At 36.3% G+C, this 12,332-nt stretch overlaps 2 protein-coding genes across 2 annotated transcripts; one reads left to right on the top strand and one right to left on the bottom strand.

Moving 5' to 3' along the window:
- Positions 1 to 179: 179 nt before the first annotated feature.
- On the bottom strand, positions 180 to 1,197 carry LOC106451981. Its single transcript, XM_048764920.1, has one exon. The coding sequence runs from the start codon at positions 857 to 859 to the stop codon at positions 422 to 424; it is 438 nt and encodes a 145-aa protein (XP_048620877.1). The 5' UTR covers positions 860 to 1,197; the 3' UTR covers positions 180 to 421.
- A 7,877-nt stretch (positions 1,198 to 9,074) lies between these two features.
- Positions 9,075 to 11,369, top strand: LOC106384244. Its single transcript, XM_048767000.1, has 10 exons — positions 9,075 to 9,203; positions 9,280 to 9,544; positions 9,632 to 9,731; positions 9,826 to 9,950; positions 10,042 to 10,126; positions 10,247 to 10,322; positions 10,411 to 10,604; positions 10,712 to 10,835; positions 10,910 to 11,032; positions 11,214 to 11,369. Exons 1-10 carry the CDS (start codon positions 9,075 to 9,077, stop codon positions 11,367 to 11,369), a joined length of 1,377 nt encoding a protein of 458 aa, XP_048622957.1.
- Positions 11,370 to 12,332: the final 963 nt, after the last annotated feature.

The following is a 12,332-nucleotide window of genomic DNA, read 5'->3' as shown; positions in this document are numbered from 1 at the left end:
ATGCCCTTACATTCAGGGAAAGTGGTCAACCGATTTTCCACAAAGCAGTAAACAAAATGAGATTAGTTATAGGTTAACATAGGGTTCTTCTTAATATAAAAACAACACATAGGGCATGAGTTGTACAACAAGGATATATAAGAAGCTGTAAATGCGAATCTTTATATTTCAGAAGCATAGATTCAACAAAACTTCATAAATGAATAATAAACACATTAAACAAACTTTATTATTTAGGCCCACAATGGCACAATCAACCATCTATTACTTATTTCTTTCTAGTATTCTTTTATTTTCTTTTACTTGTAAGTTTTGATACAGATCAAGATCACAAACTTTCCTATCAGCAATCTCGAAAAGTATATCAAACATGTCAAGCTTTTATTACAAGGAAAAAGGAGAATTGTTTTGTTTCTAAAAATTACTTAACAACAGGAGAGACAGATACAACAGCTGGTCCAGAAGGAAGCTTGCTAGCCGTGTCGCGTTGCACGAGATTCCCCTGCGCCTTCGCCATCAATATGGACTTGTATATCTCCACAAGCACTTTCTCATCATACTCCTTCATCTGACCTGACCCAAAACTGGATCCACCGTATGCAGAAGGTCCGACGGCCCGTGAATTCGCCAGCCGCATCATTATATTAACATACGAATCGCGTAACCAAACGAGAAGCTTCTTAGGGGACGCTCTTCTGAGGATCCTCAGTTTAGGCATAATCTTGATCCTCCATGAGCGTTTCTTGCTGGTCGGATCCATTTTGGCCCGTTTTGCATTCCTTCTTCCCACCGTTGATGACCCATCAAGCTTCTCGTATCCTCTCCACCTCCGCCAATACCTCTTTGGCGTTATCTCCATCGCACACAGACACACACTCTCTCTGATCAATATGTACGTTTATTTGTTTCTGTATTATATATTGAGAGAGATATTATTTATAAAGAATGAATGAATTTATGAAAGAGAGAGAGTGTGTGGTTGGGACTTATAATAATGACTACGAAGACCTAAATGGCCAAGTTCACAGTGTGTATGAAGCAGCAGACACGTGATTAGTTACACGCATCTATGCGAATGTGATTATAAGTAAAATACTAATACCTCCGTTAGCAAAATGTTAAGTATTTTAGAAAAAAATTGTTTCAGAAAAATGTATTTTTTATATTTACAATGCATTTTTTTGTTAACTAATAATAAAAAAGTGTGAATTTCAAAAATATTAATTATATTTTTTGAAATTTTATTGATTTAGAAAATATAAAATTACAAAAAATTATGTATTAATATTTAAGTTTTACTAAGTTTTATTAATTAATAAATGTGAAAATTTTAAAACAAGTATTATTTTGAAACGAAAGGAATATTCAGTATAAAACTGAAAGTCATTTTTTATTTTTTCATTTTGGGTTATCTTTTTACTGGCTATTTTTGAAACATAATGGGAGTGATTGGTAAGTGTTGTGGTTTTTATTTTTTGGCTTTAGAATAGTAGCCGTAGATTTATTTGCTGTAATTATTTTTGCTGTAAGTTTATAAAATACTTTTTTTTTTGCTCTAGAAATAAAGTTCTCTACAGCAGGTTTTTTGATTTTTCAAAGATATTTTTGCATTAACTTTTTTAAAAAAATGAAAGCATAATTAGTTGACATGTATGATTTTAAATTAAATTTTGATTTTCTAAAACATCTACCGCCACAACCAATCAGCCCCAATCATTATCGGTTTATCATTATAGGTTTTGGTAGAATAATGATTATAGTTAGCATAAATATCTAACCATTATCGTAGTAGTCCTTTTGGAACATCCTATTCAAGTTTTCTTTTTGTTTTCTAAAAACATTAGATAGTATTTCGATTTTAATTCTTACACACAAATATAAGTACCACATTAAATATATATATATATATATATGCTCGCTATAGGCTCTACATAAACCGAGTTGATTTCAACGTATGAGCCGAATTGATTTATCCAAAACGAATGGTCTGAATAACGAATGAAGCAGCGTTATCGTTGATTTTATTTTTATTTGTCAACAAGCGTTGATGCTTGTTTTGTCTATCGGTGATTATTGTCTTGAAGTAATGTTATTTAATTTGTCAGCAATGGCGTTTAGCGCGAGTCGACCGCTATTGCAATAATGGCAATGTGTGAGGACATTACCATGTCCCATGTGACCACCCTCCACCAAATCCTGATCGCTGGATCTCTCTCATTGTCATTCCTCATCGCAATTCGATTGCGAGGTTACACGCATGTTATACCCTCATCGCAATTCGATTGCGAGGTTACACGCATGTTATACGTAATATAACGTAGAGTATTATTTGCTGCATAATATTTTCCAGAATTTTTGTTTGCTTGTAAGGTAGTACTATATTTTAAGTGCACATATCTAAATCAAATTTAATTGTAGCATGTTTTAGGTAGCGCTACATTAGTTTCATTTGTACATTAAAATATAGTTAGAGTTGTTGGAACCAAATAAGAACTGAACAATGAGATCTAAAAAGCTTACTTTCTCTTATTGATCAACTGACTTTGTATAGCCTTTCACAAACGTACAACTGCCTCCTACATTTTCGGAGGACTTCAACAACATGAAACAAACTTAGTTGGCAACTACTCCTACATAGTTGACATTTAAGACCACTACTAAAGACCAAGTCTAACAAATCCTTCCCTAAACTGATATCTCGAATGATATATCAGTTTATTTAGGCATCTCAATCAAACCTATTTCTTCCTTCACCTTCCCCTCCTTAGTCAGCTATCTCAAGTAATGGAATCGCACCTCAATGTGTTTGTTGCGTCCATGAAGAACCGGGTTCCTTGACAGCTGAATGGTTGAACTGTTGTCACACTTGACTGTGATGCAACTCTCTTGATACTCTCCAATCTTCTCAAGTACTCTAGTTATCCAGATTCCTTGCGTTGCACATGAGACAGCAGCAATGCACTCTGCTTCCGTTGTGGACAAGGCAACTATAGGTTGATTCTTTGAACTCCATGAAACGGCTCCTCTAGCGATGAGAAACAACAAACCCAGAGGTGCTTCTCCGATCACCTAGATCCCCTGCATAGTCGCTATCAGTGTACACTTGAAGCTCATTGTCTCCACCACGCTTGTACATAACTCCAAGCTCCATTGTGCTTCTTACGTATCTCAATATCCTCTTCACTACTTGGAAATGGGCTTCGGTTGGATTCTCCATGAACTGACTAGTAAGTCCCACAGCAAACATCAGATCAGGCCTGGTGACTGTGAGATACATCAAACTGCCGATCATTTGTTTGTAGAGTGTGACGTCCAGGACTGCTCCTCCTCCCTTCTTTGAGACCGTTGTTCCTGGAACTATCGGACTGCTCACACTATTGCTCAAATCCATCTCAAACCTTTCAAGAACTTCTCTAGCAAACTTCCTCTGGCACATGTAAATCCTTTTTTCTCGCTGCAGAATTTTGACTCCAAGAAAGTATCTCATCTTCCCAAGATCGGTCATGTCGAACCTTCTTTTCATTGATTCTTTGAACTTCAGAATCATTCTTTCACAGTTTCCAGTAACTATAAGATCATAAACGTACAAGCTTACAATGAGAATCTGACCTTTTTGCTCTGTTTTGACCAACATAGTATGTTCAAAGTCGCACTTCTCGAAACCTTCCCCAATGAAGTAGCTCTCTATCTTACTGAACCAGGCTCTTGGTGCCTGCTTTAGGCCGTATAGAGCCTTTCTCAAATGGTAGAACTTCTCTTCGTTTCCCTTCTTGATGAAACCTTGTAGCTGATCGATGTAAACCACTTCGTTAAGTTCTCCGTATAGGAAAGCACTCTTTACGTCCAACTGATAGATGATCCAGTTTTTGCAAGCTACAATGGCCAGAATGATTCAAACTGTGTCCCATCGTGCTTCTGGTGCATACACCTCATCATAGTCCACACCATACCTTTGCGCATAGCCTTTAGCAACAAGCCTTGCTTTGAATTTGTCTATCTCGCCATCTTCATCATACTTAGTCTTAAAGACCCATTTCACACTAATGGTCTTTACACCTTCTGGCAATGTAGACAACATCACGTCTGATTTCTTTCAATGGCTTCAATCTCTGCTTTCATAGCCTCTCTCCACTCTTGATGTCTCGCAGCTTCTTCAAAACCTGTGGGATCTCCAAGTGCGGTGATGACTTGAAGAGCATAGTCATCGAACAAGTAACTATCGCAGAGGTGAGCTGTTACCTCTTCTTGTTGCAGCATCACATGACCACATTCATAGTCAAGTAAGTAAGATGGGGGCCTACTCGCTCGTGCTGGTCTCCCTCCTGAAGCAACAACTTCTTCTTCTTCAACAGCTTGTTCTGGTTCTGTAGCTGCACCATTGTTGTTGTTTTATGCATGCTCTTCTTCATGTAGGAAATCTTCGTCTCCATTTTCACCTTTGTTTTCCAATGCCAGTATGGCATGAGAATCATCATTAGCTCCATCTACATTTTTCTTTCCCCAATCCCAATTCTCTTCTTTTTCAAAAACCACATCTCTATTCACTGTGATTTTCTGAGAAATGGGATTGTGCATCTGAAATGCTTTTGATTCTTCACTTATTCCAAGGAAGACACACTTGCAGCTCTTGTTATCTAGCTTCACCCGCTTTGCTTCTGGTATGTGGACATGTCCAATGCATCCAAAAACTCTAAAGTGTTGCACATTTGGTTTAATACCACTCCAAACCTCTTCTGGTGTTTGATCTTGCAAGGCACTTGTAGGACTGTGATTGAGAACATAAGTTATCCACTTGACTCCCTCTGCTCAAAACTCCTTTGGCATCTTTCTCTCTGTCAACGTGATACGAACCACGTTCATGATGGTCTGGTTTCTCCTCTCAGCCACACCATTTTGTTGTGGCACGTAGCTGCAGTCATTTGGCGTTTGATGCCCTCATTCTTACAGAACTCCTCAAACTCTCTTGAACAAAATTCTCTTCTTCTATCTGTTCTCAGACATCAGACTGGCAACCCTGATTCCTTTTCCACACTAGCCTTGTGGACCTTGAACACAGCAAATGCTTTTGACTTCTCTGCAATCAAATAGCCCCACATCTTTCTGCTGTGATCGTCAATGAATGTGAGAAGATACCTTTTCTGGGTAATTGAGATTGGCGTGATGGGACCACAGATATCAGCATGTATCAGTTGCAAGTTTTTTGAGGCTCTCCATGTGCTTTTCTTTGGGAATGACTCTCGCTTCTGCTTCCCAACAAGGCAGTTTTCACACACCTTCGTGCAGGTTTCAACGTGGGGAAGTCCTTTCACCATCTCCTTGGAGCTTAATGTCTTCAGGCTTTGTAGTTCAAGTGAGCAAACATGCAGTGCCACAAGTGCGTTTTATCTGCTGTCTTCATCTGAAAGCACGGGTCTAAGCCGATCTCTTCACCAAGAATTGCAAACATTCGATTAGCGCTCATCTGTGTCTCAATGATGATCCCTCTTGATGGATGATACACCTTGCAGCTCTTGTTCTGTATCAGGATTGCAAGGTTTCTTTCTTGTAGTTGTTCCATGCTAAGAAGATTGTTGCTCAGCTCAGGAACATAGTACACATCTTGAATTACTTGAATCAATCCATTCACCTTGACTTTAATGGTTCCCTTTCCTTGTACAGCCATCCTTGCATTGTTTCCAAGCTTCACTGAGTATCCAAAGTTTTCATCAATCTCAGAGAACAACTTCTTTTCCCCGGTCATATGATTGTTGCACCCGCTATCAAGGAACCATAAGTCCTCCATCTTCGATCCCCTTAGCTCCACATTTGCCATCAACAACAACTCTTCCTCTTCATTAAACTCAACAAAGTTTAACTTCTTCTAAGCGTTGGGACATTCAAATTGGTAGTGTCCAAGGTTGTGGCACTTGTAGCATTCCACCAATCCTTTGTTGAACGATCCTCTTCTGCATCCTCTACCATGACCCCTACCAAAGCTACCTCTTCCTCGTCCTCCTGATCCACTTGAGTTACCAGCTTCATGGGTCACCTTTAACACTTGCTCATCCTTCACGTTCCCCTTAGAGTGTCTCACAATCTTCTGTTCGTAAACCAACAGAGAGCTTTGCAACGCATCCACCGAAAGACTATCAATGTCTTTGGATTCTTCAATCGAGCATACTATGTATGTGAATTTCTCAGAGAGCATCCTGAGAATCTTCTCAATGATCTTGATGTCTTGCATATCTTCTCCTAGGTTCCTCATATATGTTGCAACGAGCAACACTCTCTAGAAATACTCTGTGATGTTCTTCGTTTCCTTCATCTCCAATATATCAAAGTCTCTTCTTAAGCGTTGAAGTTGTGTTCGCTTCACACGCTCGTTGCCTTGATACTTTGTCTTCAAGGAATCCCAAAATTGTTTGGTCGTGTCCTTCTGGATTATGGTCTTGAGGATTGACTTATCAATTTCTTCGAACAGGTAGTTCTTCACCTTCATATCATTGAGCTTCTTCTCTGCTAGCTCCTACCTATGCGCTCTGGTTAGGATCTCTCCTCTGTTTGGCTCAACATAGCCTCTCTCTATCAAATCCCACCATTCCTTGGACCGCAAGAGGTTCTCCATCAGCATGTTCCAATGTTCGAAATCACCGTCGAATTTGGGTATTGTCATCATCTTCATGTCTACACCTCCTGACATTTTCATTCTTTTCTGCAAGAAAGATCTCACTATTCAGATTAGAATACTGTAGCTCTGATACCAATATGTTGGAACTAAATAAGAACTGAACAATGAGATCGAAAAAGCTTACTTTCTATTATTGATCAACTGGTTTTATATAGCCTTTCACAAACGTACAGCTGCCTCATGCATTCTCGGAGGACTTCAACAACATGAAACAAACTCAGTTGACAACTATTCCTACATAGTTGGCATCTATATTATTAAAGTTGAAGTACACAATAAGAATGTTTGGAAATAAGGATAGTATATTAAGTGAATATTGTTTGGCTACAGGTTTAATTACTGTTCGTATATTTTTAAATAAGCATAAGCCTTTATAAAAATTGCAAATTCTCGTGGCCCATTTATCTTCTAAACGATATGGTTTAGCTAACTTTATAACCTAGATTAATCACCTACCTATATAATCTAGATTTCTCCACACCTCACCACAAAAAAAAACAATTATAAAAGTTCTATTAGGTTCTTATTAGCAGTCGGCGACCTTTTCTTTTTAACTTACTATGGCTATGGTTACAAACAGTGAAATCACTATGTTGAACAATCTCAAACCATATAAAACTACTTGGAAGGTTGAAGTGAAAGTTCTTCATTCGTGGACACAACATTCAAACTATTCTGGAGAAGACACTTTCGAGTTCATACTTGAAGATAGGATGGTATGTTTTTTGTTTGAATCTATTTGTTTTCTAGAATTTTTTGTTGCCAACGACTAACCAATGTAGTTCTAATTGTTATTGTAGGGATCTGAGATACATTGTACCTGTAAGAGTGCCTTCCTTGGCCGTGTTAAGAACTTACGGGTTGATCAATGGAAGTTCCTCGAGAATTTTTTGGTTTACCCAGCAACCGGGATATACAGACCAACTAGGCATCTATACAAGATGTCCATCACAGCGAATTCCATTGTCACCAGTTCCACTCTAACTACCTGCGAGGTATGAATATGGTTATATTATAGAAGTACACAATATATGAATGAGATTGTTTGGAGCTAAACGTTTGATCCGTTCTTAGGTTCGTTTGGTTGATCAACACAATGAGATTTCATCTGAAGATGTTTCAGCATCTTTCTCTAAGCGCAAGGAAAGAGATGGTGATCTTAATGACATAAATTCTACATCCAACAAGTTATGTGCTATGAATATCAAAATGGAGAAGAAAAAATATGATTAGTTATGTGAGGGTTACCCTACATATGCTTAGTTTGTTATTTAGGTTTTGTTTCATGTTGGTTTTTGAATTTCCATTTTCTTTATGATTTTCGCTTTGTTTTTTCATTACTTTACTTTGAATCACATTTTTAATGAAAAAGCATGTGTTTTGCCAATAATCAATAGTCCAATAGAGAATTACCTAACCAGCAACTTAACGTGGAACACTCTCACTACGATGGTTAATAGCTCCTAAAACTTCAGATCTATTCTTTCTACCCATATTCCAATTCCGATGCTCATTTAAAAATATTTGTTAAATCAAGTGAGATTGTTTAATTCATAATATAAACCCTTCAATTATTTAGCACCAATGTAAGTCAATATTGTTTATGTGATCGTCTTTATTTAATGTGTAATCATATAATTTTGGATATTTCATAACCAGAGTCTGTAAATATCCTTATCATGTCTCATATCTTCGGATGGTTACCATAACTTTCGCGAGATTATATAACCATATTTTATAAATCAGTCATATATATTTCCAAAGATCTGATTGACTAATTTAATGATCATTATTTAATTCTAACCTTTCTTTCCACGTTATATTTTTCTCCAAGTAACATATCTTTTTGCTTGAGATTACCTTGCCTCATAATTTCCGTCCACTGCCTTCGTAATTAGTTACCATGATCTGCGTCAACATATATAACAATATTAAAAAACCACTCTCATAATATTTACAAAATATAGGAATTAGTTAACATATTTAAAGCAGAGAATATACGCATAAAATCTAACCACGCAATAACTCCTTGCAAGCAATTATAACCATATTTCTAAATCAGTTCTATATCTTCTCAAAATATTTGATTTACAAAAGATGTTACCTAAGTAAACGTGAATACCAAGGTGCATATCTTTTTGCTGTAGATTACATTGTCTCATAATTTAGTTCGGATTAAAACTAAATTAGTTACCATAATTTCGGGCAACCTATTTAACAATATTTACAACGAATCCTATAATATTTACAACAGATCAATTATAAAATCAGAGAATATACGCACTAAATCTAACCAGTCCATAACTCCTCTTGACCTAAATTATTCACTTATCTATATATACCAAATCCAAGACGGCTTTAATATCCACACACATCTCATAAAACAAACATGTCTGCCTCAAGAAAAATGGTTCTTATCAACGATCTCAAGCCTTTTAAAGAGGAATGGCGAATTCGACTCAAGCTTCTTCATACATGGAAAACAAAGACTGATTATGGGGGCGAATCTCTTGAGTGCATCTTCGCTGACGAAACGGTAAGATCATAAGGTTTATAATTAATTTGATTAAGGCATCCCAAATTATATTGAATCTAATACTACGTTTTTGCAGGGTCAAAAAATTCATGCCTCATGCAAAAGAACTCTGATGTATCGTGTACAACGCGATATACAGCTAGGAGAACGGAGAGAGCTTGAAAACTTTAAGATTTCAGCTACTGGAGGTCAAAATAGACCATCGAAATTTCAATACAAACTCACCGTCATTGGAGATACCAAGATAAAACCTACTGATTATCGTGATGAAAATCAGTTCCTCTCTCTAGCAAGTTACGAGGAAATTGTAACAGGAAAGCTCAAAACATTTTTTCTGATTGGTATGCACCAAAAACGATCCTCACTTTACCTTCTATTTTGTGTGTAGCACTTTATAGTTATTTGAATTTATTATGTTGCTTAAACAGATGTTATGGGCCAAGTGGTAGATCTTGGAGAAGTAGTTATCTGTCAATTGAAAACTGGTGAAAACATGAAGAGAGTAAACTTTCGTTTGCGTGATACTAGGTATTAATTTTGTATTTCTTTCCGCGCTAATGGTTTTGACACTATTCTGATGTCTCCTACAAATTTTCTGTGTTTTGCTGATTACCAAATATAGTGGGAATGAACTGGTATGTTGCTTATGGGGACCATACGCTGAGCAAATTGAATCGCATGTGGAAGAATCAAAAGATGAACCTATTGTATTCTTGATCTGCTTTGCCAAAATCAGTAATTTTAGAGGTATACACATAATTATTTAAATCGAGTTTACACTCATTCTATTTATCTAACCAATTAATTAATCGTTTCCAACCTTCTGAGAAATATATAGGTGAAGTGCAAATCACCAACGCTTTTGATTCTTCAGTTTTGATGCTTAACCCAATCATGGAGGAAGCTATTGACTTTAGACAGAAGTAAGTTGATTTAAATTGTTTATGTGTATAATATTTATACTAAAAGAAACAATGTTGAATTTCAGGATGTCGCAAACTGATCTTCCCTTAGCTCTTTTGGGTAGCAGTGATGAAAATAAGGTTATCAAAGCAAGTAGTTGATGATTGGAATGAGGTTGACATTAAGTGTATTTCTGAGATATATCTTGCTGTTGAGGTAACTTAACAAACAATTAAATATTTTCCATAGTGTTAGTCTATCCTATTATTATATGTTTACAAAAATCTTTTGTGTAACCATTTAGGCTGAGAGCTGCAAAATCGTCTGTACAATAGAAGCCATAGACATGGATTGGGGTTGGTTCTATTTTGAATGTAACAGGCACAATCGACGTACGACCAGAGTTGGTAGGAAGGGCGGTGGTAAGATGGTTGAATCTGAGAAGCCAGTATTCTATTGTGATGTGTGTCGTGCAAACACAACTGATGTCTCACCCAAGTAATCACCCAAGATGATTATATTATTTTCTCATTGTTTATCAGCCGTGACTTACTTGAAAATTACTAACATTCAATATAATGGTTTGACATTTCCTAAACCTGCAGGTATAAGCTTCATCTGTTTGTGAAAGATGACACAGGGTCATGCCAGTTAATGTTACTTGACACTGTAGCTAAAACTATTATTGGTGAAAAAGCTGAGACACTTTGGGATGGGTCATATGCTGAGGTAACAAATGTTTATTGGAGATATTTATTTTATTACTTTAAGTATAATTTTGATAGTAATTTTGAGATTTACAGATCGAAGACCCAAATATTCTGCCTATTCCAATCAAAAACTGTGTTGGAAAATCCTTTTGTTTTGGTATTTCCATCGCAAATGATAATGTAGCCAACGGTTCTGATACCTTTAAGGTCTCTGAGGTCTGGTCTGGAGATCACATTCATAGAATAGAATCACTTTCTGAACCAGTATCTCTGATTGAGACCAATTCATCTACACTCTCAACCGGCGAGGTCGCGAGGTCTGGAGATTGTTATTACCCATCCTAACTATTATTTGTATATGCATCTTGGTATCCTAATAATTTTTTATTATTATTAGGTGCGTTTGACTGATTATAACATAGAGAGTTCATCAGATGTTTCAACACCTTTCTCCAAGCGTAAGGAAGGAGATGCTGAGCTTAGTTACATGAATTCTACATCTAAGAAGCTTCGTGCTCAGAGCATCAAGGTGGAGAAGATTAAGGAAGATTAGTTATGTGAGGACTACATTACATATGGCCAGTTGTTTGTTTTGGTTTTTTCATGCTTTTGTTTTGAATTTCCCAGTTATTTCCGCATTTCATTTTGTTTTTATTATTTATCTTATTACAACTATTTTGGTTCAATAAACTTTGTTTTTTTATGACTTATGATGTCAAATTGTCGTTACTATATTTACCTAACCAGAAACTTAGCATGTAACACTCTATAACTTATTGTACACTACGATAACTACACAACCAAAAGTTTATTCGAAAATACCTGTTTATGCCGTTAGTAAAACAATGCTGTCTATGTAACAACATCCCTTTTCTCGGACTTGCAATTTCCATTCCAAGTGATCCTATAGAAATCATTTAAAAAAACGTTATCTAAAAAACGTGAATGACACAGAGCTTTGTCAAATATAACTAAACAGGATTCAATTTTACTGACTTAAAAAATGATTAAAAATCGATGTGTAATAAAGATTCTATCAAATATATTCTGTTACCATAAGTGACACACAAAAGGACTTAACTAACAACTATCTTTGTGCTAGAAATTTAATATTTAAGATCATCCTAAATCCTCATTTCTGCAGTCCATAAAACATAGTAAGGGTTTTCTTTTGCTGAGGCAACCGAACTATGAAAAGAAAAAGACAGATTTCGAAAGAAATCTCTTACAAGGAGAATGATAACACAGGTTTGAAACAACAATCGCTGTCAGGAAACCAGACCATAGACCAGAGGAATATCCAACCATCTGTTGCTATATGTTCTGTTTTTAAAAGAATTTTTGATGATCTGGATCTACGACCTATTTCTAAGTATAATAATGTGCGAGAAGGCCAGAATATCAGCACACCAAAAACCTCAACTTGCAAACGCAGATGTGTTCTCGGTAATGATTTATTAAAAACGTGGTTTTGATCTTCAAAATAATGATATGTTAAATAAGCAAGTTGAAATTG

Source organism: Brassica napus, chromosome C8 (assembly GCF_020379485.1).
Source record: "Brassica napus cultivar Da-Ae chromosome C8, Da-Ae, whole genome shotgun sequence".
NCBI lineage: Eukaryota > Viridiplantae > Streptophyta > Magnoliopsida > Brassicales > Brassicaceae > Brassica > Brassica napus.
This window is presented reverse-complemented; position numbering and strand designations above follow the sequence as displayed.